The 24,759-nt window shown below is 43.6% G+C and overlaps 1 protein-coding gene across 13 annotated transcripts in view; it reads right to left on the bottom strand.

Annotated features, from left to right (window-relative positions):
* Positions 1-24,759, bottom strand: part of ARID1B (AT-rich interaction domain 1B) — a 435,755-nt gene that overhangs the window by 359,521 nt on the left and 51,475 nt on the right. For all 13 annotated transcript variants that reach the window (XM_021071898.1, XM_021071928.1, XM_021071886.1 and 10 more), the window contains exon 2: positions 24,505-24,699. In XM_021071898.1, coding sequence (XP_020927557.1) covers positions 24,505-24,699 — 195 coding nt within the window. The remainder of the gene's footprint in view (positions 1-24,504; positions 24,700-24,759) is intronic.

A 24,759-nucleotide genomic window follows, 5' to 3' on the forward strand; every position in this document is an offset into this window, starting at 1 on the left:
GAGTATTTATGAGCGAGTTGTGAGAGTTCAGTCCTGAAGGAGAACGTTAGAGTGCGCGATCTCCAGAACCGCCGTCGTCAAAATATCTAAGTTCAGACCGACCAGAAGAAAAGACGCTGCAATCTAATCATAAATTGTTCTGAAGATTTTCCACCAGCGTCCCATCTTATCTATTAGCAGGAAAAGAAATAATGATTCCAAATGGGAATTTGATGCTGATGTACGGGGGAGTTTGTAAACTGGTACGTTTCTTTGCCCATCAACTTAGAGGCATGTAAGCAAGACATCCCCTCACAGGGATACGGGAGCCCTGGGTCCAGGACGACCCAGCTTGTCTGGTGCTACCTGTTCAGAGACAGCCCTTGCACGGGTACTTCAAGTTCTGACAGACACCACGTTGTGCAAAGACATCCCATGGGAGTATTACAAAACAGATAGCAGTGATGTTTCAGTCAACTCCATGTCAAAGGGTACGCTCACACTTTTTTTTTTTTTTGGTCCTTTTGCCTTTTCTGGGGCTGCTCCCCCGGCACATGGAGGTTCCCAGGCTAGGGGTCGAATCAGAGCTGTAGCCGCTGGCCTCCACCACAGCTACAGCAATGCAGGATCCGAGCTGCTTCTGCAACCTACACCACAGCTCATGGCAACGCCAGATCCTTAACCCGGTGAGCAAGGCCAGGGATTGAACCCGCAACCTCATGGTTCCTAGTCGGATTCGTTAACCACTGAGCCATGACGGGAACTCCTCTCATGCATTTCTAATCCACAAGAGAAAGTGAACAATTGTCCTTCAATCATCAGTGTCAGGCCCAGTGACGGTTTCCCTTCCTCAGGGTCCACACCCCCGCCCTCCACAATCCCAACAAATATTTGTCTTTTTCTTCTTTTCCCCTTCCACCAAGTGGTAAAAAAAGGAGAAGGAAAATCAATGTGGTTGTCAGCTCTTCAGGACAGAAGAACACACAAAGCCAGCTAAGAACGTACACAGAGGTGTTTAAATTTTGATTATCTAAACTATGAAAACGCAGATGCTTCTATGAATCAAAAATATTGAATAATGATGTTACTTAAGTCAGCAATGGGTCAGATGTCATGACTGACACTTCAGGTGTCTGGCCTGAAGATTATTTCTAATGAAAATTCTGCATCATCGCTCATAATTAAATCATCAAAGTTAATAACAAAACAATATGTGAATGGCATTTATGACTTTAACCCTACGGTTTTCGTGTAGGAAAGAGCACCCAGGAAAGAAGAGAGGATGACTGGGTGTTGCTGGGAGGAAGGGGAAGAACAACGGGAACAAGTGAAACCAGCAGGAGAAATCAAGCAACAATTTAGAATAAAAAGCAGCATAATCCTAAGGAAATTCTGGACATAATTTAGGAAAAATGCCACTGGACACAGAAGACCAAAAACGAAAACTAAATGTCCCCAAGTTGTTGACATTTAATAAACATGTTTCGCTAAGAACCTGGTGCTCAATTAATTAGTCAAAGTATACGTACTTAGGCAGCAAAGTTTCTCTCTAGCAGATGGTACAACAGGCTTCAAAAATAATGGGAAAATTTACTTCACGTTGTCCCCTTGGTTAGTGTAACAGACATCTTACCAAGAGATATGGGCAGAGTGGGTGAGGGATGGGCATCAGACTACCCTTGTATTTCATTTAGGATGGCAGAGCTATGGGAGGATGGCAGCAGGGCCCCCAAGCCAGAGAAGACCTTACCCACAAGGCCACTCCTGCACCGCCCCTTAGTGCTAAGCTCCATTCCCAGGCCAGACAAGGCTATAAAAAGCCTGGCCTCCGGCCAGCTGGCCAGACCACACACCAGGTATTTTTAACTTAAGGGGGCCTGAGGATGAGGCCAACACCAGGGCACCAAAATGTTCAGGGAAGAATAACCACCTCCAGCCAGGACGGTGGTCAACACCTAAGATTGTTTTCCTGAAATATCCTAATTACCAGTGTTTTAATAGCGATGGACGCATAAAAAGATAACATTTGTGGAAGCTGATACAAGCGGGCAGAGCCTCCATTGTGAAGAGCACGACCACTTTGAAAGACCATATGCACAGTTACATAAACGGCGATGTGAGCATCAAACGCGGGCCAAATAAATTGGACTCTTATTTTTTATTCCTGACACGTAAGGCTACAAACTTGACTTTTGTTATAATTACTCTAACAGTTTGCTGTTGTTGTGCTTAGTTTCACACTGGTCTTGGCACTGGGCCACACATACAGATACCATGAAGCTGTTCCCTGAGATAGAACATAAATGCAGCAAGATCACAGCTGAATGCTGAGGTACTCAAGGATTGTGCTATTAGTTACTACCATTTTCTAGATAAACAAGTATTCATCAGAAAGTTGTTTTAGTTTCATCCTTTATTGTTAAAAATTACACGTAAACATAGTTATTAGTGAAATTTTCTGCCTTAAATGAACACCATTTCATCTTTTTTTTTGAGAACTGAGGATTCTCGGAAGCCTTTGTCAGGGTTCTTACTCTTGATTTTGAAAGCAGAACTGTGCAGGGACGGGACCAGGTGGAGGCAGCAAAGTGGGGCTCAAGCACTGCCCCCTCTCTTTTACTGCTGGATCCTCTGGAGGCTTCCAGGGTGCGAGGAGCGGGGAGGGGGCTGCTGCCCCCAGCCTGCAGAGAGCACACAGACTGGGTACGGGCCCAGGTCTTACAGGCAGGAATTTCTTTCTAAATATAAGCTTGAAATACTTAACTTGCCCTTTTTTTCCTCCTAAACACAAAGAGCAACCAGAAAAATGTTGTCTACTTGCAGATGTGCACTAATAATTTTATCACAGAATGCACCCACATTCAACATATCCTTAAAACTGAAAACACTCGGATCATCTCTGACCTAAATGTCGTTAAAACGTCTGCCCTCCAACGTTTTCCCCTGCACATCACCTCTCATGCGGACTCTCCTCCCGGCTCCCCTGCACTGAGAGACTCTGACCCAGACAGGCACTGACTTCGCTGGCTGCTGAGAGCCTTGCTGCCGTCCCGCTCGGAGGTCCCCTCGCTGGGTCCCAGACACAGCTGGGGAGATCATTTTCCCCGAGCAGCGCTTCCTGAATTCCATGAGGCTTTTCCTGGCTAATCTAAACAAAGGCCACCCCCTGCCTCACACAGGCTCCTCAGGCCAGGCTCCCTGCCAAGCCGAGGACACTCCAGTTGTGCTGTTCAATTCATTTATTCATAGGTTTATTCTTAGTCTACAAATTCCTTGAGCCACTGAAAAGTCTAGCGTATTACCAGGTAGCCCACTGTGAAAACCTCTTAAATTCACAACAGATTGATAAGGAAAAAACTGCTTTATTAAAGATGTCTTTGTGGAGATTTCCCGTAAACAGGTCAGATTAAATAATCATGTTTAGCTCTACTGCCTCACAGAACCCCATTAAAATGAGAGTAAAGGAACTGTTTTAAACTGGAAACCCACAAGGACAAAGAAAACCTGAGATGAGACGATAGCATATAAGAGAGGTCAAAATTTTTTGGAAGAAGCAAAGCAGGCAGACAAGTGATAATTAAAGTTTTAATTTGTTCTAGGTGAGAGGATAAGGAGCAAACTAATTAAAGCTCAGAACCCCAAAGACTCATGAAGGAGAGGGTGACGGGGGGCTGAGTGAAGGACCTGGAAGGAGTAGTTCCCAGCCCCCCCCAATCCGCACCCCGATCCCGTCGGAAGTCAGAGCATCACCATCTGGAGAGGCCAGCTAGAGGGAGGCCCTGGAAGAGAGAGGATTAAAGGGACACACACCCCCATGCGCACACGTACGCACACACACACAAACACGCACACGGGCAGCCTCCAGAAGCCCTGATTTCCTTGCTGGATGACGGACTGGTGGCAGAGGAGAATGCAGGTAACACCTGAGGGGTCTCGGAAGAATGATCCGATCTGCTCCCCGTCATCCAGGCTCCCGTCCGGTGGACAGGCCTGTCCGAGCACACGGAGCTTGCCCTCAGTTCTCAGCTCTCCACCATGTGCCCAGCCTGTGACAAGAAAGCCTCCAACAGGTACAGCAGTAAAGGGCTAAGGGCAGTAAGGACTGAAGGGAAACAAAGAACCCAACAGAGCACATCTTCAACAACCAACCCCTAACGTCATCTTCGGAGAGAGAAACTACCGCATCCCTGCAACAAGAATAAGGTGATAGCTTTAAAAAGGCAACTTAGTAGACAAAAAAAGTTCGTGGAAAGTGAAACCATGAAAACAGAAGGAAAAAATTCACCAGAAGCGGCGTTGCCACGAGCTTGTGGTGTTGGTCGCAGACGCGGCTCGGATCCCGCGTTGCTGTGGCTGTGGCGTAGGCCAGCAGCTGTAGCTCCAATTCGACCCCTGGCCTAGGAACCTCCATATGCCGTGGGTGTGGCCCTAGAAAAGACCAAAAAAAAAATCACCAGAAGGCTGGCAAACAAACTATCTACGAGGAAATACAACAACAACAAAAAAAGGCAGATGAAAATGGGGTAGAAGAAAAGGTTTTTAAAAATAAAGATGTAATAAAAGCAAACAAATAAATCAATCCAGGATTTCTAACATCCAACTGATAAAAGTTCCAGACAGTAAGAGCAGGGGAAATCAAGATCAGGAAATTATAAAAGAAGTACAGCCCTCTCTTCCAAAAATTTCCCAGAATTGAGCTTCACACTGGATTGGTCAAGCACAATGAACAGAAAAATACCAACTCCAAGGTTCATTAATATTTTAGAATTAGAGAAAGAAAAAACTTCTAAAGTCACCAGAGAGGGAAAAAAGGTATCATATAAAGGATGAGGCACTAGATTTCTCAAGAGAAATACTGGAAGCTTAGAGAACAATCAAACAATAGCTTTTGAAAGAACATTATTTGGAGTCGAGAATTCTATTCTCAACCAAACAACCCACCAAGTGCGACGGTAGAAATGGCGTCTTCCTGACATGCAGGCAAGCTGTCCCCTCCTGCACCCTCTTAAGAAGCTGCTGGAGAATGGAGTTCCCATCATGGCTCAGTGGTTAACGAATCCAACTAGGAACCATGAGGTTGCGGGTTCGATCCCTGGCCTCACTCAGTGGGTTAAGGATCTGGCATTGCTGTGACCTGTGGTGTAAGCTGCAGACGCGGCTCAGATCCCGCATTGCTGTGGCTCTGGCACAGGCTGGGCGGCTACAGCTCCAACTGGACCCCTGGCCTGGGAACCTCCATATGCCGCAGGTATGGCCCTAGAAAAGGCAAAAAGACAAAAAAAGAGAAAAAGAAGTTGCTGGAGAATACACCCCACTAACATGAAGACATGGATTCAGAAAAACTGAGTTTGAGGCCAAAATAATTCTGAGAGTTCAGGGTAATTTTTACTACATATTTATAGCAGGTTGTGCAGAGGGAGTTCCCATTGTGACTCAGCAGTAAGAACCTGACTAGCATCCATGAGGATGCGTGTTCAACCCTTGGCATCGTTCAGTGAGTTAAGGATCTGGCATTGCTGTGGCTGTGGTGTAGGCTGGCAGCTGTAATTCGACCCCTAGCCTGGGAACTTCTGTATTCTGCACGTGAGGGCTTAAAAAGCAAAAACAAAATAAAACAAAACAAAACCGGAGTGCAGAATGGAGAATGAGGCAGAACCACTGCTTGCGGAAAACTACAGAAATTTGGAAAGAAGCAACATGAAACATGCTTCATTCCAGATCAGAATCTTCCACGGTCAGTTGAACTAAAAGAATTTAAGTCATCTGAATGTACCCTAGCTGCAAGGGAGGCTATGAATTTGAGTTCTAAATTCTAAATTGCAAGGCAGAGCCTTTAAAAGCGGGCATCTCCCCAAACATAAACCAGCTATTCAACAGATGGTGGGCATCTCTGAACATGAAAAACATGCAACAGAGTTGATTAACTGATGATTTCCAGCTTACTGAGAGAACTGTACAGTATGCTCATCAGAGGATGAGGGTAAATTGGTGATCTATACATCTTTCAAAAGTAAAACATGAAAAATATACACATACATACATAAAGTAAAACATGAGGCAATTATCAACTCCAGGATAAGAAAAGATGGGCTATTAAGGAAATATATTCATGGATCATGTCTCAGCTGCAGAGAGTTCTTTCATATCCAGCATATTAACGTAAACAATGAACGCTGATTTAGCCTCAAAAGCACAAGAAGGGGAAAGAGAACTGCAAGGCCGGGCAACGTAAAAGAGTGAACTTGTACACAGTGGAACTAAACAGTCTAAATATGAAAAAATGAAAAAACAGCAACATAATCATGTCACTTAGAAATGGATTTAAGTACCGGAATAAACATTAAGAGTTAAAAAGGATGCCTCCAGGAAATGGAACTCTTGTGCGTAGAGAGATAGATGGGGTGGGAATGGAATTTTTCTCAAGAAGCTTTGGAATACTTTTTAACTGTGCACACATATTATTTAGGACATTTTTTTTTTAGGGCCGCACCTGTGACATGGAGGTTCCCAGGCTAGGGGTCGAATCGGGGCTGTAACTGCCGGCCTACACCACAGCCACAGCAATGCAGGCTCCTTTAACCCACTGAGCGAGGGCAGGGATCAAACCCGAGTCCTCATGGATGCTAGTCGGGTTCGTAACCCGATGAGCCACAACAGGAACTCCCATTTTTAACTTTTCACCGTACCTGTCTCCTCTACTAGACTGTATCTCAGTGGCAAGTCCTTAAGACTGAGTGAGGGGCAGACTGTGGGTCAGCTGTAGCCAAACGTCCAACCAACATTAAACATCTGTGACATGACTTTTTAAAGCATGCACACCAAGGAAAGATCCTTCAGAATGAATAGGATAATTCACTAAGAAAATACTGCTGGGCTCAAAACCTAGCCATCAGACTGACTCTGTCGGCCACACACCGGAACCAAACTAAGCAAAGTATAACCGCTACGGCAACAAGGGAAAATTGGCTTACACTGGTGGCCTTTTAAATGTAACATTTACAATTAACTTGCTGGATTTTGCAACCATGCATTATCTGTTGGAGAGTGCTTAAAGTGTGAATATTTGTCAAAGCAAACAAAACCTAAGTTCGTATTCAGTTTTCCAAATGGCAATCAACCCACGAGGGTCCACTAGGATTTGCAACCTTTCTTACTCACATGACAATTATCAGGATAAGTAATCAGCTTAAAACAAGATAAGTCATCCTTTATATCTTCAGCATGAAAAAAAAAAAAATCATTTGACTCAATTCGTGTGTGGCTCTGGATTTCCAAACAACTGCTTTTTAATAGCCATATAATGCTGAGTCTTACATATTGTCGTTAATATAAAAACAATAGAATGAATACTAATGAAAATACTAAAAAAAAAAAAGTCTGCCCTAAAATATGTTATCAGGGGAAATAATAACAGACAACAACTGGTGGTAATCAGAAAAATGGATGAGCGGTACCGTCTGTTTTGTTTTGTTTCTTTTCCGGGCCACACCTGCGGCACATGGAGGTTCCCAGGCCAGAGGTCAAAGCGGAGCTGCAGCTGCTGGCCTACATCACAGGTACAGCAACACCGGATCCAAGCTGCTTCTGCGACCTACACCACAGCTTGCAGCACCGCTAGATCGAGGCCAGGATCGAACCCGCAACCTCACAGGGACAATGTCGGGTCCTCAACCTGCTGAGCAACAACAGGAGCTCCAAGAAATGCGGCTTTTCACCCTCTTATTTATAAAAGCAGAGGTCAGGCATGAACATAAAAGGCAACTAGTAAGCTCATTTAAGGGGGAAAATAATGTTTTTTATTCAAAACTTAGCTTCTTCACATATTTCCATATCATCATTCACCTGTTAAAAACACTAGAAAAAAAAAGTTCAGAGTACTGATTATACTGTCTGAATATTACTTTAGATTTCTGGCAAGTTCCTATTTCCTTTTTGTTCTGGGGTTTTTTTGTTTGTTTGTTTTTTCGGTTTATTTATGGCCGCATCTGCAGCATATTGAAGTTCCCAGGCTAGGGGTCAAATCAGAGCTGCATCTGTGACCTACACCACAGCTCACAGCAGCGCTGGATCCTTAACCCACTGAGAGAGGCCAGGGATCGAACCCACATCCTCAAGGATACTTGTCAGGTTCATTACCACTGAGCCATGATGGGATCTCCCAAGAAGTTCCTATTTCTAAAAGCAAAACTCATCAGCGGTGACTGCACAGGGCAATATTCATTGTTTGAGCCACAGAGGTGTAATTGTATGATGCAGGCAGTTTTGCATAATCTCTGAGGCAGAAGAAAATAAGGTTAATAGAAATCACAGGCCATTTTTTAAAAGTGTACTTATTACAACAGTGTTTATAGATACATTCCGTTTCTGTCCCCTCGCTATATGAACAGCTTAGTAATTTTCTCCATTATAGAAGCCTAAGCATGGAGAGAGTTTCTCCGCTTAAAAATCAAACAAGATCCTGCCATCATTCATGCAGGAGCCCTGGTACTTTCTGAACAGACCCATCAAAGCACCATGATGGACAAAGATAAAAGGAAAATTTGGAATCACCAGAAGAAGAAATAAAAGATTCTATATTTGTACAAAAATAAAATGTGAAAAATTCCATAAAAATCCACTTAAAAATCCCTTGGAAGCCTAACTGAACCGAGAGGCACCCCCGCTTTCCTCTCCCAGACCCAGCAAACTCCTACTCCAAGATCCAGGTCTAACGTCCACTGTTCCGGGAAGCTGTCTCCCCTTCCCCACGGCGGCATGTTGTCCAGATCTTGACCACAGGCACTCAGCACACCTCCTTCTGAGGACCCACAGACGTGTCTTTCCTTGAGTGTATTTTGAGTTCTCCTACAATTCTCAATAAATGTCCAACTAAGTGAACAAACCATCAAAGACCTTAATCACATTCTATTATTCAATAAACAAACAAAAAAGTGAACAGACGTGTGAGATTATGAGATCATGGTATTTATCTGAATCCAAAAGATCAATTCTAAAAATTCAGCACAGGAGCTCCCGCTATGGCACAACAGGATCAGAAGCATCTTGGGAGCACCGGGAGACAGGTTCGACCCCCAGCCTGGCACAGCAGCTTAAGGATCCAGTGTTGCTGCAGCTAAAGCTTAGGTCTGGACTGTGGCTGGGATCTGATCCTGGCCCCATATGCCACGGGATGGCCAAAAAAGGGGGGAGAAAAGTCAGTAGAGGAGTTCCTATCGTGGCTCAGCAGAAACAAATCTGACTAGTATCCATAAGGATATAGGTTCGACTCCTAGACTTGCTCAGTGGGTTGAGGATCCAGTGTTGGGGTGAGCTGTGTGAGGTGCAGGTTGCAGACGCGGCTCAGATCCCGCGTTGCTGTGGCTCTGGTGTAGGCCAGCAGCTACAGCTCTGATTCGACCCTTAGCCTGGGAACCTCCATATGCCTTAGGTGGGGCCCTAAAAAGACCAAACAAAACAAAAAAGTCAGTAGAGACCTGTTATAATGAGCATCAGTCTGTACTCACACCTAAGGTCTAACACTCTCCCCACATCCCCCTACCTGTCCCTACTCAGTGAAGTGCCCTGCACGTTGCCACAGCACCGGGGTCACCATCAATACCTGCACTCACTACATACTGCCGCTCCACTGATCTCTTTGCAGAGCAGCTCAGGAGCAAAGACGTGGTTATCGCCATCTTCATATTCCCCGGTGCCTGCTACAGTGCAGAACACAGAGTAGACATTCAAAATATATGTGCTGAGTTAAACTGCAAGTGAGTAAACTCAACAGCATTAACTAGTTTTGTTTTTTTCTTTTTTAAGAGAATTACCGTTTTTTTTTTTTTTTTTTTTTTTTTTTGGCCTTTTAGAGCTGCACTTTCCGCATGTGGAGGTTCCCAGGTTAAGGGTGGAATCAGAGCTATAGCTGCCAGCCACAGGGAACGCCAGATCCGAGTGGCGTCTGCAACCTACACCAAAGCTCAGGGCAAGGCGGGATCCTTAATCCTCTGAGCAAGACCAGGGATTGAACCCTTGGTCCTCATGGATACTAGCTGGCTGGGTTCATTAACCGCTGAGCCAGGACAGGAACTCTAAGTGAATTACTTTTTTAATTCAAAAATTTTATTTAATAATAAAACTGTATTTACTCCCATAAATGGAAAACCAGCATTACTTGCCAGAAATAGGTTATAAAAATAAATATTATAGAGACAATAAACTCTAGTTACATTCTACCTGGATATTGATGTCTGCCCAAGGCTTTCAGACTGCTCTTTTGAAAAAGAAGAAAGGACAGGAGGAGCTGTGAAATTCTGGAAAGGTGTCAGAGCACACTGCAGTTCATAAGGAAGTCAAAATGTACAAGAGAACTCTGACTGTGTAACCCAGTATTATTTAATGGTGTGTATACATGCCACCCAAAATGATCTTGCCCAACAGGAGCAGAAAGGACGGCACAGGGAGAGACCCTGGGCTGGACGGTCTTGAAGGCTACACTGTCTAAAGGAAAAACGGAATTCTCTACTAGTGCTTCTATGGCCTCAGGCAAGCTACCTAACCAATCTGTCTCCCCACTGGAAAGTATTACCCACCTCAGAGATTTGGTGAGAATCACGAGATGACACATAGAGAGGGTTTGGCAAGTTGTCCTGGCCTCGGTAAGTACCAGAGCGACGCTAAAATCCTGGGATTCTGATGTAAAATGGTACAGCTGCTGGGGAAAACAACCTGTCAGTTCCTTAAAGAGTTAAACCACAGACTTACCATATGCCGTAGCCATTCCACCTGGGAACATACCCCAAAGAACTGGAAACAGGCGTTCAAACGAACACTTGTACACACATGTTGATAAGAGTACTGTACACAAGAGCTAAACAGATGAGGGGATAAATAAAATGTGGTATTATCCACCCGAAGGAATGATGCTGAGCAAAAAAAGGAAGGAGGCAGTGACATAAGCCACCACAGGGACGCACCCTGAAAACATTACGTCAAGTGAGGGAAGCAGCCAGACGCAAAAGGTCGCATGTGACAGGATTCCATTTATACGCAACATGCAGAAGAGATGAACCCGTAGAGACAGAAAGCAGGTTAGTGGGTGTCAGGGGGAAGGGACCCAGGGGAAGAGGGACCAGGAGGTGAGTCTTAACGGGCACAAGGGTCTCATTTTTCAGTGACAAAAATGTTTTGGAACTGGACAGAGGTGATGGCTGCACCACATGGACTGCACTAAATGCCCCTGAACTGTACATTTTAAAGTGGTTAATTTTATGTTCCGTGGATTTCACCTCAAACAAAATGAAACGAAACCCTCCTCTCATTCTAAGTGTGACAGACAGGGGAGGTGACATTCAATTTTCAACTTGGTAAAAGTCACAAAGGAGCATGAAACTAACATTCAATGTCAAAATGAGGCTTCCTTAATTAAATCGGTCTTATTATTCAAAAACTCAAATGAATTCTAGTCTCAGTGATGAGAAGCATTCCAGCTGTACCAGCATCATGAAATGTAGTGCTAGCATGCGTCCAGGGTTAAAGTGCCAAGAATCTGGAGTCCTTGCTCTGCCACTCAGCTGCACGTAGATTTGAACAACCTGATGAGCATCTCTCGCCTCAGTTTCCTGATCTATACACCGAGGATCATCGCACCTGCCTCCGGGGGCTGTCCTGAGGATGCAGAGAGTTAACCCAGGTAAGGCAAGAGAAGAAGTAGCTCATAGAGAATGAGCCCTGGACAAACCTTAGCTATTATTATGATTCATAAAGTGCAGAGAAATGCAAGTGTGACAAGGATTAAATGAGTGTAACATAAAAGTACTAACTGCAATACCTGACACCAGGACTGTTATTAGTGTCATCTAGTGACTGTCTCACAATTTACCAATAAGAGAACCGGCTCGAGGAGATGATGGTGGAGTTCCCGTCGTGGCTGAGCAGTTAATGAATCTGACTAGCATCCATGAGGATGCAGGTTCGATCCCTGGCCTCACTCAGTGGGTTAAGGAGCCAGCGTTGCTGTGAGCTGTGGTGTGGGTCACAGACGTGGCTTGGATCCCGAGTTGCCTTGGCTGTGGCTGTGGTGTAGCTCGGCAGCTACAGCTCCGATTGGACCCCTAGCCTGGAACCTCCATATGCTGTGGGTGCGGCCCTAAAAAGACAAAAAAAAAAAAAAAAAGAAAATGCTGTTAATAACGAGGGGGAGCAGGAGGCCGATGAGAGGACATCTATCCTGAAGCACTACACTCCTATACTTCCTTAAAAGCGCAAAGGTAAACCACATGGCAATAATTTTTAAAAACTCAATCTAAATTATTACCTTCCTTTATTCCTAGGTGTGGCTTTCATTCTGGGTGTCACCACCACCACCGCTTTTGGAAACAAGCTACAGGGCAGAGTGGGTGGAAGCAGCTCTTCCAAACCTCCATCCACAACGCTCCCTTTCGAAAAGCCAGGTTTCACAGACGTGCTCTGGCCCCACAAGGCACGTCTACCCAGAATAGCGAGTTCCACTTATCAGTTCCACTTATGGAGAACTTAAATGTCACATTTAAGGGTTTCTTCCCATAAATAAACACTGACTTTTACATAATTCCAGGGTGAGCGTGGATGGAGAATGTTCCCCCACCACAGAGGGCTTCGGGCCCATCTCTCAGCCCCCACACTTCCACTGCGAAGGACTTCTCTTCCCTCCGGCAGTAAATCCCTACCGGAAAACGGGCTGATTTCTATAACGGCATGCTGAGCATTTGGGGTGGTGGCAGGGTTTCCTCAAGAAGCAACGTCAGATGACCCGTGCTGGGATGAAGAGCTGAGCTGGCATCACACCTGCGCCAAGTCTGATTCGGCTTTGATCTGCAATCTCTGCTCGCCTCCCCTACTTAGAGCATTACTCTCAATCCGAGCACACTGGAAGAAACATCAGCCACCACGCAGCAAGCAGCAGTGGTCCCCAACTCACTCGGTGGGTCTGCAGGCGCCCGAGGAATACAGGGCCCTGCCCGACAGACACTGAAAACAGCAGCAATGAAAACCACCTCAGGTACCAGAAATCCCTCAGGAGTCTAAAAACATGGTTAAAAGTACAGCTCGGAGCCCGGCGGCAGGTTTCCTAGCAGATCAGCCACGGAGCCGGGCACTGGCAGTGCCGGCAGAAACTTAGCAGCCGGGCCCGGGCTCTAAGACACTTTTCCGCGTTGGGTTCCACGGAGTTCCCGGGCCGGCGAGGACAATGCTGCAAATTCTTTCCTCCGCTTGTTGGGAAATGTTTGCTAAGTGCCATGTCCTGTTTGGACGATGGGCCACAGCAGGGCAGAACGAAGTCCCTGCTGTCTAGAGCTTGTCCCAATAGGAGCGACAGACAGGAAGTTGCAAAGGCAGCTCGGGTGGCGCGCCTGGGAGGACGTAGAAGGGCCAGGCTGCGGGGCGCACGTGCTCTTACTTGAGTAAGTGGGAGACGGCGCCTCAGATGACCTTCACCGACCAGAAAGCGAGGACGAGGAAGAGCGAGCCTTACACAGACCTGGCCTGAGCCTCGCAGGCAGAAGGGGGAGCGCACCACAGGCGCGGAGGAATGGGTAGTGGGGGGACCTCAGGGACCTCGAGAGAGGTGGGCCGTCACAGAAGCAGGGCCTGGCCTGACTTAGGCCTCTAAGAAAGGACCACCCTGGAGAAGCCCCCGATAATCCAAAAGCCAGAGGGGCCTGGCCCGGGGGGCGCGCGGCAAGGGGGGAGAAGCACTGTTTCTGAGAGAAGGGTAGCGGGACTACTTCCCAGCTTGAAAGGCTGAGGAAGAGAGGGTGACTGCGAGGTTTCTGGGCAAGCAGAGCAGAGGCACGAAGCTGCCATTTATGGCGCCAGGAAGGGGTGGATTTTTACACAGGAGAAACTCTGCAACTGCCAAGTGTTCTCTACAAAGCTTGAGTAACCAGAAGCTCTGCCCCCACAGTTACCAATTCAGAACTCAATTCATAGCCTCCCTTGCAGCTAGGATGCACTCGATGACTTAAATTCTTTCGGTGAGAACAACCAGAGCCGAACTGGACTGGAACTACACAGGCTGCACGTTGCTCCTGCCTCACTTCTAGCCCTTCAGCAGCTGTGGTGAGAACCAGAATCCCTCCTGGATGCCTCTGCCTCACTGGCCATTCTGCACTTACTTCTCTCGTGACCTGCTGCTGCCTGTGTGCAGTAAAACATCCTTGACCTGTCTTTCTGGGCCTTCTCTACACGTGCTTTCTCTACATCTGATGTCATGAAGTTCGGGGCCAGTGATGGCACAGGTGACCAGTCCTTCCGCCCCTTATTTCTGAAGCCAACGAGGAAGAAGAACAGGGGGGACCCAGCCAGAGACCCCAGTGGACAAGGATGAGAGCGTGCTCTGGCAGTCCAGTGTGCGTGGAAGGGGATTCTGGTCTTTCCTCTTCTCTCCAGTTATCAAAATTTGGCCAATTACTGGCGAATGAGGTCCTCTCACCTCTGAGACCCTGACAAGTGCCAAAGGGCATACAGGCAGAGGCAGCAGGAAAGCCTCATTTCTGCATGAAGCCCAGACCACTGAAGAGAAACTCCAAAGCTGTAAAACACTTAAAATACCTAGATTATCGGATATTTATTAAAGGAGAGGGAAGTCTCCTTTCTGGCTGACTTTTTTTTTTTTTTTTTTTTTTGTCTTTTGTCTCTCTTTGTTGTTGTTGTTGTTGTTGTTGTTGCTATTTCTTGGGCCGCTCCCACGGCATATGGAGGTTCCCAGGCTAGGGGCTGAATCGGATCTGTAGCCACCGGCCTACACCAGAGCCACAGCAACGCGGGATCCGAGCCGCGTCTGCAATCTACACCACAGCTCAGGGCAACGCCGGATCGTTAACCCACTGAGCAAGGGCAGGGACCGAACCCGCAACCTCATGGTTCCTAGTCGGATTCGTTAACCACTGCGCCACGACGGGAACTCCTGGCTGACTTTTAAGGAAGTATTCTGGAGTCATACAGCCCACAGGCCAACAACTATTCTGACCCTTCCCTTTCCCCCAGCTCCCTGTGGCAGCAAGGACGATGACCCTGCATCCCTGTTTGGCTGTCCTTTCTGTGGTGCGTCTCAGGCTGGTGTCCCCCTCCCAGAAGGCCTCCCTCACCACCCCCCCAGGCTCCTTGGGACCAGCTTAGAACAACCATCTGGATAGAATGAGATTTTTTTCAGTCTCAGAGCCATTAAGTAACAACTACCTTAGCAACGATAGGGTTTTTTTGCGCTTTAATCCCAATACTTTCATTTTTTGCTACTGATACTGATCTTACTTTTTGTTTCTGAATGTTCAATGTTTTCTAGAACAAAGGCGTTTTCTCTGACTAACCCTGAAGAGCCAATTCCACAATTCTACTGGTCTGTTTGGTAGTAGTTGTTTGCTCTTTTTTTAAAGTATACTCTTAATGATTTAATACCAATAAAGGGTGGGGAACAATTTAGTTAAATCTTTGGAATAGCCTATTGCCTCGATTAAGCTCTTTTTTTGTAGGATGTGGAAAACTGGGGAACCCTCCATTGTAGACAATTTAAAAGATCTTCGTGTTACATGTACACACTAACCACATCAAGTCTCAGCTCCAGAATTTCCAGGAACTTCCTAACACCTGGCTCCATGCGGGGAGTGGAGGCCCTCCTGAGGTCAGAGAAACCCGGAGGGAGCAAGCTCCCCAGCGCTGGTGAGGCCACCCGCAGCCGCCCTGAGAGGAGCCAGGCAGCTGCTTCATCCGGCTCTTTTCCCTTGTAAATCCCTCTCCCCTCCAAGCACCTTCTCTCTACTAAAGTGCTTTTCTAATTCCACTCACAACTACAGATTTGACTCTTATTTTCAAAACTATAAGGGCAAAAGGCCTTAATAAATTTGTTGCTTATGATAATAATCAAACTGCCATAAACAATTTTTTATCAGAAAGAATTTCACTTTCTTCTACTACATAAAAGAAAAAGATTTCTTTGACCCTGAGGGAAAAACCTGTTGTAAAATACAGAAACAAAGCCATCCAAATCGTCTTTGTGGCAGTTAAAGAGGAGTTAAAGTAATGGCACTGAACAAATCTTTTTCCTTCTTTGTAAAACTTATAATTTCCATTCAGAATTCACTGTACAGTCTATTCCAATGCTGTACAGTATATACTGTTTTCACAACTACTTAAAAAGTAATAATGTGTAAAATAGGGAAGTAATTACTGGATCTCTCTTTGCTTTTTTGTGACTCCAAGTAAAGTTAGCATCAACCTAAGAACCTAAGATTTTTCTACACACTAAAAAAAAAAAACAAAAAAAAACCAATCTAACCTATACCAGGTCTTCAGAAGAAAGGGTCTATCGAAGACATTCTTCCCTTTAAAAATAATCAGTTAGAAAATATTTATTGAACTGATCCCAACAATTCGCTCATCTCTGAGGAAGATATAGCTCTTTCCCCTTTGAGGGAATTTAAAGAATTTGGGTTAGTAGCTGTATTAACACAACCTGTCAAGCATCAACCCATAAATTTCAGGAGACTGTATCTGAAATGACAAGCCCCTAAAATCTAAAACTAAAATAAAAAGACATTAACTTACTACTAACTTAAAGGGAAAATGCAAGCTGGGAAATCTTAAAGTCATTTGGCAGATGAGCCGAGTGAGATACAGGTTGTTCTAATATTGCACACAGATTGAGTGTTAACGGACAAGGACTAAACTGTCCCAACTCCTGGTTCCGGCCACATTTCATCCCTTTAAGCAGTGGTGTGTTTCTGACTCGCTGGGGCAGGTACAGCTGCAGGTCAGGAACCTGCTTATGGTTCTGTCTCTGACACCCGGGTGTTAGCCCCAGCTGCACAGGGGAGGCACCAGGGGGGCTCAGAAAAAGACGGAGGGAAGTGTTCACCTTCAGATGCCACTGATACGGGCATCCAAGCACGGCTGTAAAGCCCAGCAGGAGAGCCTGACCTTTGGCAAAGCTCGAGGACCCCTGGCCTGAGCTATATGCTACTCCGTCAGTTTAACTTCCCATGTATTTTCTGGTATTTTTGCCATCACTGTTTGTTTTTCAAGGAGCACGAAAGGAACGTGGTTGGTTGATTTTACTGATATCAACCGTTAGCTGAAACTGAATTGTTTAAAGTTTAACGTAACTGTCATACTTAATGTTTCTCTGATGAAGGCAAATAAACCAAGTTTATTTAAAACATAACTCAAGTAATTATAATGCTACCTAAAACATATACTCGATGGAGTTCCCGTCATGGCGCAGTAGTTAACGGGTCCGACTAGGAACCATGAGGTTGCGGGTTCGGTCCCTGCCCTTGCTCAGTGGGTTAACGATCCGGCGTTGCCGTGAGCTGTGGTGTAGGTTGCAGACTCGGCTCGGATCCCGCGTTGCTGTGGCTCTGGCGTAGACCGGTGGCTACAGCTCCGATTCGACCCCTAGCCTGGGAACCTCCATATGCCGCGGGAGCGGCCCAAGAAATAGCAACAACAACAAAAAGACAAAAGACCAAAAAAAAAAAAAAAAAATATATATATATATATATATATATATATATACACTCGAGATTTACATCTCAAAAATAAAAATATACTAAAAAAGCTTAATAGCTATTTTTTATTTTATTAGGCTTCACTTTAATTTTATTCCATTTGTCCTCTTTAAACAACTTTAACAGATACTTAGGTTGAAAGTCTATATATGTAATTTAGAACTCATATGTAAATAATAAAGCAGAAGCTACCAGCAGAGAAGAGGCACTGTCCTTGTATATAACCTTTAGAATCTCTAGGAGTTCCCGTCGTGGAGCAGTGGTTAACGAATCCGACTAGGAACCATGAGGTTGCGGGTTCAATCCCTGCCCTTGCTCAGTGGGTTAACGATCCGGTGTTGCCGTGGGCTGTGGTGTAGGTTGCAGACACGGCTCGGATCCCGCGTTGCTGTGGCTCTCGCGTAGGCTGGTGGCTACAGCTCCGATTCAACCCCTAGCCTGGGAACCTCCGTATGCCACGGGAGCGGCCCAAGAAATAGCAACAATAACAACAACAACAACAAAAAAAAAAAAAGACAAAAGACAAAGAAAAAAAAAGAATCTCTAGAACAAGGTAAATGTTAGGACATTTTTTTTTAAATATGTGTATATACATATACATATATAGACATATATTTTATATATATATATTTATAAACATCCTAATATACAAGTAGCTTTCCAAACTGAAAGATAAATTACTTTACATTTTCCAATTAAACTTTCAAGTATAAAACCTGGTCTTTCCTCATTTTTAGGAAAAAAAGGCTACAGATTTAAAACTTTACATTTCACCTGAAATGTGATCTCTAATACACTTCTGTTTAGAAAGTCACATTGAATGCTTCAAAATATGTTGAAATTCAACTACCATACAGGAAGTAAATAAAACCAGTTAAATAGTCCAGAAATGTAAATTTTAAAGCACAAATAAAAATTACCATATCTAAAAATCCTTTCAAAAATATTTTCTTGGTACAAAACTCCATCTACAGGGAGCTTTGGCACCAGAGACAGGAGCATCTGCTATCTACTTGGAAGCAGAAATGTGAGGTGTAAATGTATTTTGCTGGGAAACCTTAAATACCTTCATATTCACTGATGAAGAACAACTGAGGGAATCAAGACAAAAATGCGGCCAACAAAAGGCCATTATTTATACAAATCTGCAATCCAGTGAAGAAACTCCAAACCTTTCAGGTGTACAAGCAAAGCAGTGTGGCTCCAAGTCTCTTAGTTCAGAACAAGCATATGTGAAATGCCCTCAGTGACAGAGCAAAAGAAAGCTCACAGCATTCGCTACTTTACAGGCCAAAAGGTTTACCTTCATTTTATTGATGTGTTTATACATGTATATACCTATATACACGCAAAATATATGTCTAACATATTCTTTAATATACAGATATATTTCATTACGCCAGGATGCCAACATCACACAAATGTTCTGTTTTATATACGTGTGTGTGCAAGTGCGTGCCCGCACACAGGTACAGGTAGGTGTCTCTGAGTGAGTATAAACTATCAATTAAGAGTCTGAATGTAAAACAGACACTAGGTGCCCACTGCTCTCCATTATGTTAAGCCTTCCTTTATTTCGTTAAGCCAAGCCTTGCTTTCTCATCCTACCACACTCTAATATGCTCCTTAAAAATAGGAAGTCTAAGGTCTTTTGAGAGAAAACCAAAACTAAGCCCTGACTGTTGAATTCACACCTAGGATTCAGAGAGTAAGTTGAAACAAACATGGCAAAAAACTCTGCATTTTTAAAGTATTTAACCAGTCCTCCTCGCCTCATTCTTCCTTATTTTTCAGAAACACTGTTCAAAACTATATCCAAATATAATCTTAGCTGTATTTTTAAAAGCAACTTTTTTCCAGAATAGACTGACAATATAAATAAAGTAACACAGGTGGGAATCCTAGAACTCCGTTGGCTCCTTAATAACCCCAAAGAAAACATTTATTTTAGCCAAACAATTGTAGTGTTTGTCTCCTTTTAGAAACATCTGCTGCCAAAATAAACATTTGCATTGGAAGAAGTATTCTGGCTGTTAAGATGGTACCAAATAAAATGCTTATGTTCTGAAATAAATATTTTACTCAAAAACACACAGCAAAATAGACACATCCAAAGCCTGTAGAAGATAAATTAAGGACGCAAATTAAAACACCTATCCATTTTTAGTGTCTTTCAAAAGAACCTCAGTTTTTAGGTCAGTTGCTATTTTGATTTAAAGTGATACATCCAGATGGGTCACCTTAATAAAAAAACAAGTTCTGTTTAATTTTGCCATGATACCTTTCAAAACAACTATTATACTCCATACTCTTGTTAATGGAAAGGTCTTTCCAATACAGATGTTTTTAAAAAACTAAAAAAGTCATGTTTTCCCATTATAAAAGCACTCATGAACTTAAATCTCTCACTTTGCCCTCTTTCCAAGGTTTTATAATTGCAACAGGTGTCGGGTTATACAAACATCTGCAAGGAGATAAGGAGTTTTAAAATATCAATTCAATCACCTTTGATAGCTCAGGAAAAGTCTCAGACCACATAACTGAAATCTGCTTGACACAAATAAATATATTTTTGCTTCTGTAGCTTATTTCTTCTCAGTGCTATCTCTTTGACATGAAAAATCTTCTTTAAAGCAAGTTGGTACAGGCCTGTGTATACATTTATGATCACGGAGGACAAACATTTGCTCACCCAGTCCCTGATCCAACAAAAGATATCCTGGTGTCTAAGTTTAAAAAACAAAATCGGATTTTAGTAACATTAAAGATTATATACATCTCTGTGCAGCTCTGTATTAGATGAAATCAACAGTGTACTTCTGTTAACCATCCTCAGGTTGGAATTCCAGGAGCCTAGAGGCAGAACATTCTCCACAGAGGCATAGAAAATTCATTTCCCCTCTCAGCTCAATAAAAACCCAAGTAGACTAGTTTTTAGGGCACCATGCAAAACTAATCTGTTTAGCCATGTATTTGCCTGATGATGTGAGAGAATCAGCAAGTCAAAAACCACAAGTCTAGTTCCAGTTAATAAATACCAAAATGATGTACTTTTATCACATCATGCTTCAAAGACCCATCATGAGTATATTTCAAAAATAAAATCATCACCATACAAATCGAGAATCACCAGGTTATTACTAAAATCAAACGCTCAGTGGCCAGTTCCTCCTGACTCCCAGAGACAGAAAGTAAGCAGTGATACCATACACGTTAAATTTTATATAAGCACGTGGTTCTTTCTAACACAATACTCATTTAAAATTCCTATCACAGGAGTGGAATGCCAGCCAGGAATCAAACTGTGACCCCTGAGCCAAAGACAACTTACCACTCAGCTGGTAAGTGGGCAACTCAATTTACAAACTTGAATCCTGCATTTTAATCCTTTGCAGAAATATACGAGCAATATTAAATGAACTGGCTTCAGCTCATTAGAGGTTCACAAACCAAGCACAGAAAGCTTTTGGAGGCTGTCCAAAGCAAAGTCATGCCCAGGTGGTGATGTCCACTCAATAAAAACTCAATGTCATCATTACCTTCCAACTTTTTCCCTGAAGATGAGCAGCCAGGACCACAACAAAGCTTGGCCAATTACATTAGCACTGGGAGAAGATGGACAGGCCCATCAGCCAATCACTGTGCCAGGACCTTTTCGTAGACCAAATTTATAACCATCCAGAATTCACAAACAAAGCAACTCACTGAAAATTCCTCACCAAAGAACACATACTAAACCTAACCTAATAAATGTGCTCTAATAACCTTTACCAAAACCTTTTTCCCTTTCCAAAGCTATAAATTAGCCTAGACCTAACTGTAACACCTAAGTTCACATGAACTTGGTACTATGCTGTATGTCCCCTTTAAAAATGTTACCCATATTCAAAAATGCATTAGTAATTCTTTTTAGCTTTCATTTTTATTTATTTAATTTTGTCTTTTATTCTTTCAGGGCTGCATCCACAACATATGGAGGTTCCCAGGCTAGGGGTCTAATCGGAGCTTTAGGCACTGGCCTACACCAGAGACACAGCAACGTGGGATCTGAACCACGTCTGTGACCTACATCACAGCTCACAGCAATGCCGGATCCTCATCCCAATGAGCAAGGCCAGGGATCGAACCCGCAACCTCATGGTTCCTAGTCAGATTCACTAACTACTGAGCCACAACGGGAACTCCCTTTTTAGCTTTTAGATTTCAAAACAAGGTACAATATTGCAAGGCTGTTTTATAACTAAATGAAAAGGTAAAAAAGCAAAGACTATTTAGAACTTTGATTAAAATTAACTCAATATGGGAATTTGACACTTTATAGCCAGGGCATTCAATTTCTTACCAGATACACTATTTTCATTTCATCATCTGTGCTTAATTAGAATTAGGCATTTCTTTTGGTTAGCAGTAAAATACCTAATCTGAAATATTAACAATTTTCTAAAATACTTGGTGGGTAATCTTTATCAATTTGTCCCTTCAAATAAATCCAAGAGCTACTGGATTTCCAAAGTACATAAGATTCACTAGGATTAAATAAAACCAAAATGTTAAGAAAACCGAGGTTATTCCATATATCTCTGTATGTCTTCTACTTTTAGCCTTACATACATGGGAAGAAAATAATGAAAAAAATATTCCTGGGTAATCAATCATTCCTCACACATCTCCATTTGGGACTGCAAACTAAACCAGTGTCATAAACTTTTTCCTTTTTTGTTTTGTTTTTTGCTTTTTTTTTAGGGCCACACCCACAGCATATGGAAATTCCCAGGGTAGGGGCCAAATTGGAGCTGCAGCTGCCAGCCTACACCACAGCCACAGCAATGCCAGGTCCGAGCCGAGTCTGAGACCTACACCTCAGCTCACAGCAACAACAGTTCCTTAACCCACTGAACAAGGCCAGGGATCAAACCCACATCCTCATAGATACTAATCAGATTCATTTCCGCCAAGCCACACTGGCAACTCCCTTAAACTTCTAATAAGATTTTAACTCATTCAGAGAAAAAGGTAAAGAAGCATCCAGTAGCTTGCCAGGAGCAGCATCTTCTGTAACGGCTCTCAAACTTCCCTTCAGGAAAACAAGCTGGAAAAGAAGGTGCAGGAACAGGGAGTGGTGGCATCAACTTCTCACCCTCTTTCTGCCTCTACTTTCTTTCTGTGGCCAGAGTATCATACAGGTCTGTCAGCCCCCAAATGAAATTAGCAGTAGAGTAGAATTAGAACTTTAGCAGCTAGCTACCTGGGCCTTCTTCCCCTCAACTAAGGGAAAATTAGCTTTGAACGTGGGGGGAGTTGGAGAGAGAGAGGGAAGAAAAAAAAAAAAAAAAAAATCACAACTCTCACCTTACTTTTCAATCCCTTACAAATTATCTCCCTCTCATAACTAGCAGCCTCAACTAAAGATTTTTACTCTGGGCAGCACAATATTACTGGAAGAAAGGGGCAATGCTGAACAAAGTTACGAGCACAATTAAGTATGCAACTGACTGCTAGAATTCCGAGCGGCCTCTCTTGAATAAATAAGGGCTGAGAACTTCCGACAATAACGAAGGCCATTTAAAGAAGCAACAGCTGGGATTCAAAAGCTGAGCTACTCCCATCTTTCCTTACCAACCGCCTTAAAATGAAAATATCGCCAAAAGACAAACTAAGATAAACAAGAAAGGTAGTTTTCAGTCTCTAAAAAGAAAAGCCCCAGACGCAATTTATTCATGAGCTTTCAGGACACAGCTATGGAGCACATAAAGTAGGATGTATCATTCTCCACGTCCACTTTAGAGAGAACGAAAGTTCTACCCAGTTTTTTTTTTCCCACAACAATTTTTGGTCAGACATAGTAAGAATCACTGAGAGAAAGTACCGTGAAACTGTACAGCATAACCTCTCTGGAGGCAGAAAAACGTCCAAGGAAAGGCCCCAGCCTGACGCACCCCAGGTTAAAGGCGCTGTGCGGGGACTCAGAAATAGGCCTTGCTGGTGTCCCTAGAAACCACATATCCTGGCGAGTCCGAAGCTCAGGCCAACAGAGCAAAGCTATATGCGCAGTAGCCACAGACTGTAGGCTTACTCCTGCTAGAAGGCAGATGGTCATTTAAGGGAACTCCAACTATTTGATTCTAGAGAAAAAGGAGGAAAATATTGGATCTTTTTTTTTCAAGAGCAGGAAAAGCCTTTTTTGTTTGTTTTATGTAACAACAAAAAAAACCATCAAACCCAAGAAAACTGATACACATCAAATTCTCTTACCTGAAATACAGAAATCTTTTAGCAAAAGAACGTAAGAAATGTGTCAAGAAATAAAAGCAAAATAACTTTTTGGGAGGCTTAAAAAGAATTTAAGTTGATGCCATCTTTATGAGAAAGACCTTTAAATAACTTAAAACTTCACCTTAAGAAGTTTATTCACAGTTCAAAATCTGACACTGTCTGACATCAGAAATATTAGAAAGCCAAGTTCACTTTAGGGCTTAAATCTATATAATTTGCTGCAAAATGATGACACAGTCAATCTTTCCAATATAGCTGGGAACTCAGGCTTTCTACCAGACATGAATTTTATGCATTTTGTTCTAAGAAGCTCACTTTTCCTTCTTTAAAAGAAAGGTGGAAAAACTGTACCTGTGATTATTTCAAGAAATTTTGAAAATTTGGAGTTCCCGCTGTGGAGCAGGAGGTTAAGAATCTGACTGCAGCAGCTCCAGTCACTGCAGAAGTGAAGGTTCAACCCCTGGCCCAGAGCAGTGGGTTAAAGGAGCCAGCATTGCCACAGGCCATTGTCCCTGCTGGGAACTTCCATATGCCATGTGTGCGGCCATTAAAAAAAAGAAAGAAAAAAACAAAGAAAAAGAAACTATGAAAATTAAAAGAAAGCAGAAAATCAGTTAAATCCCTCCCAATTCTCTCAAAACTAATATTCAGTAGACAGTAAGAGACAAAGACAAAACCAGAACTGATTGTGGGGTGGGGTGGGGTGGGAGTAGTAAAAGCCAGCACAAACCTGCTGCTGTGGATACTGCATTCCCCCCATGGCCCCTGGGGTCCGACCTTGAATGCCGATTGGATACCGCTGTGGGCCCGGGGGGCCGTAGGAACCTGCCGGGTAAGGGCTGCTCTGCTGTGGCTGAGAATGAGGGTTACCACCCATCCCATACAACTGAGGTCTCTTCATCACCATGGGATCCATTGGGCTGCCCTGTAAAGAAAGAAATGAAGTAGCTTTATTAAGTCATTACTACAAAGGGGGAAAGTTTCT

This window comes from Sus scrofa, chromosome 1, assembly GCF_000003025.6.
Source record: "Sus scrofa isolate TJ Tabasco breed Duroc chromosome 1, Sscrofa11.1, whole genome shotgun sequence".
NCBI classification, from domain to species: Eukaryota; Metazoa; Chordata; class Mammalia; order Artiodactyla; family Suidae; genus Sus; species Sus scrofa.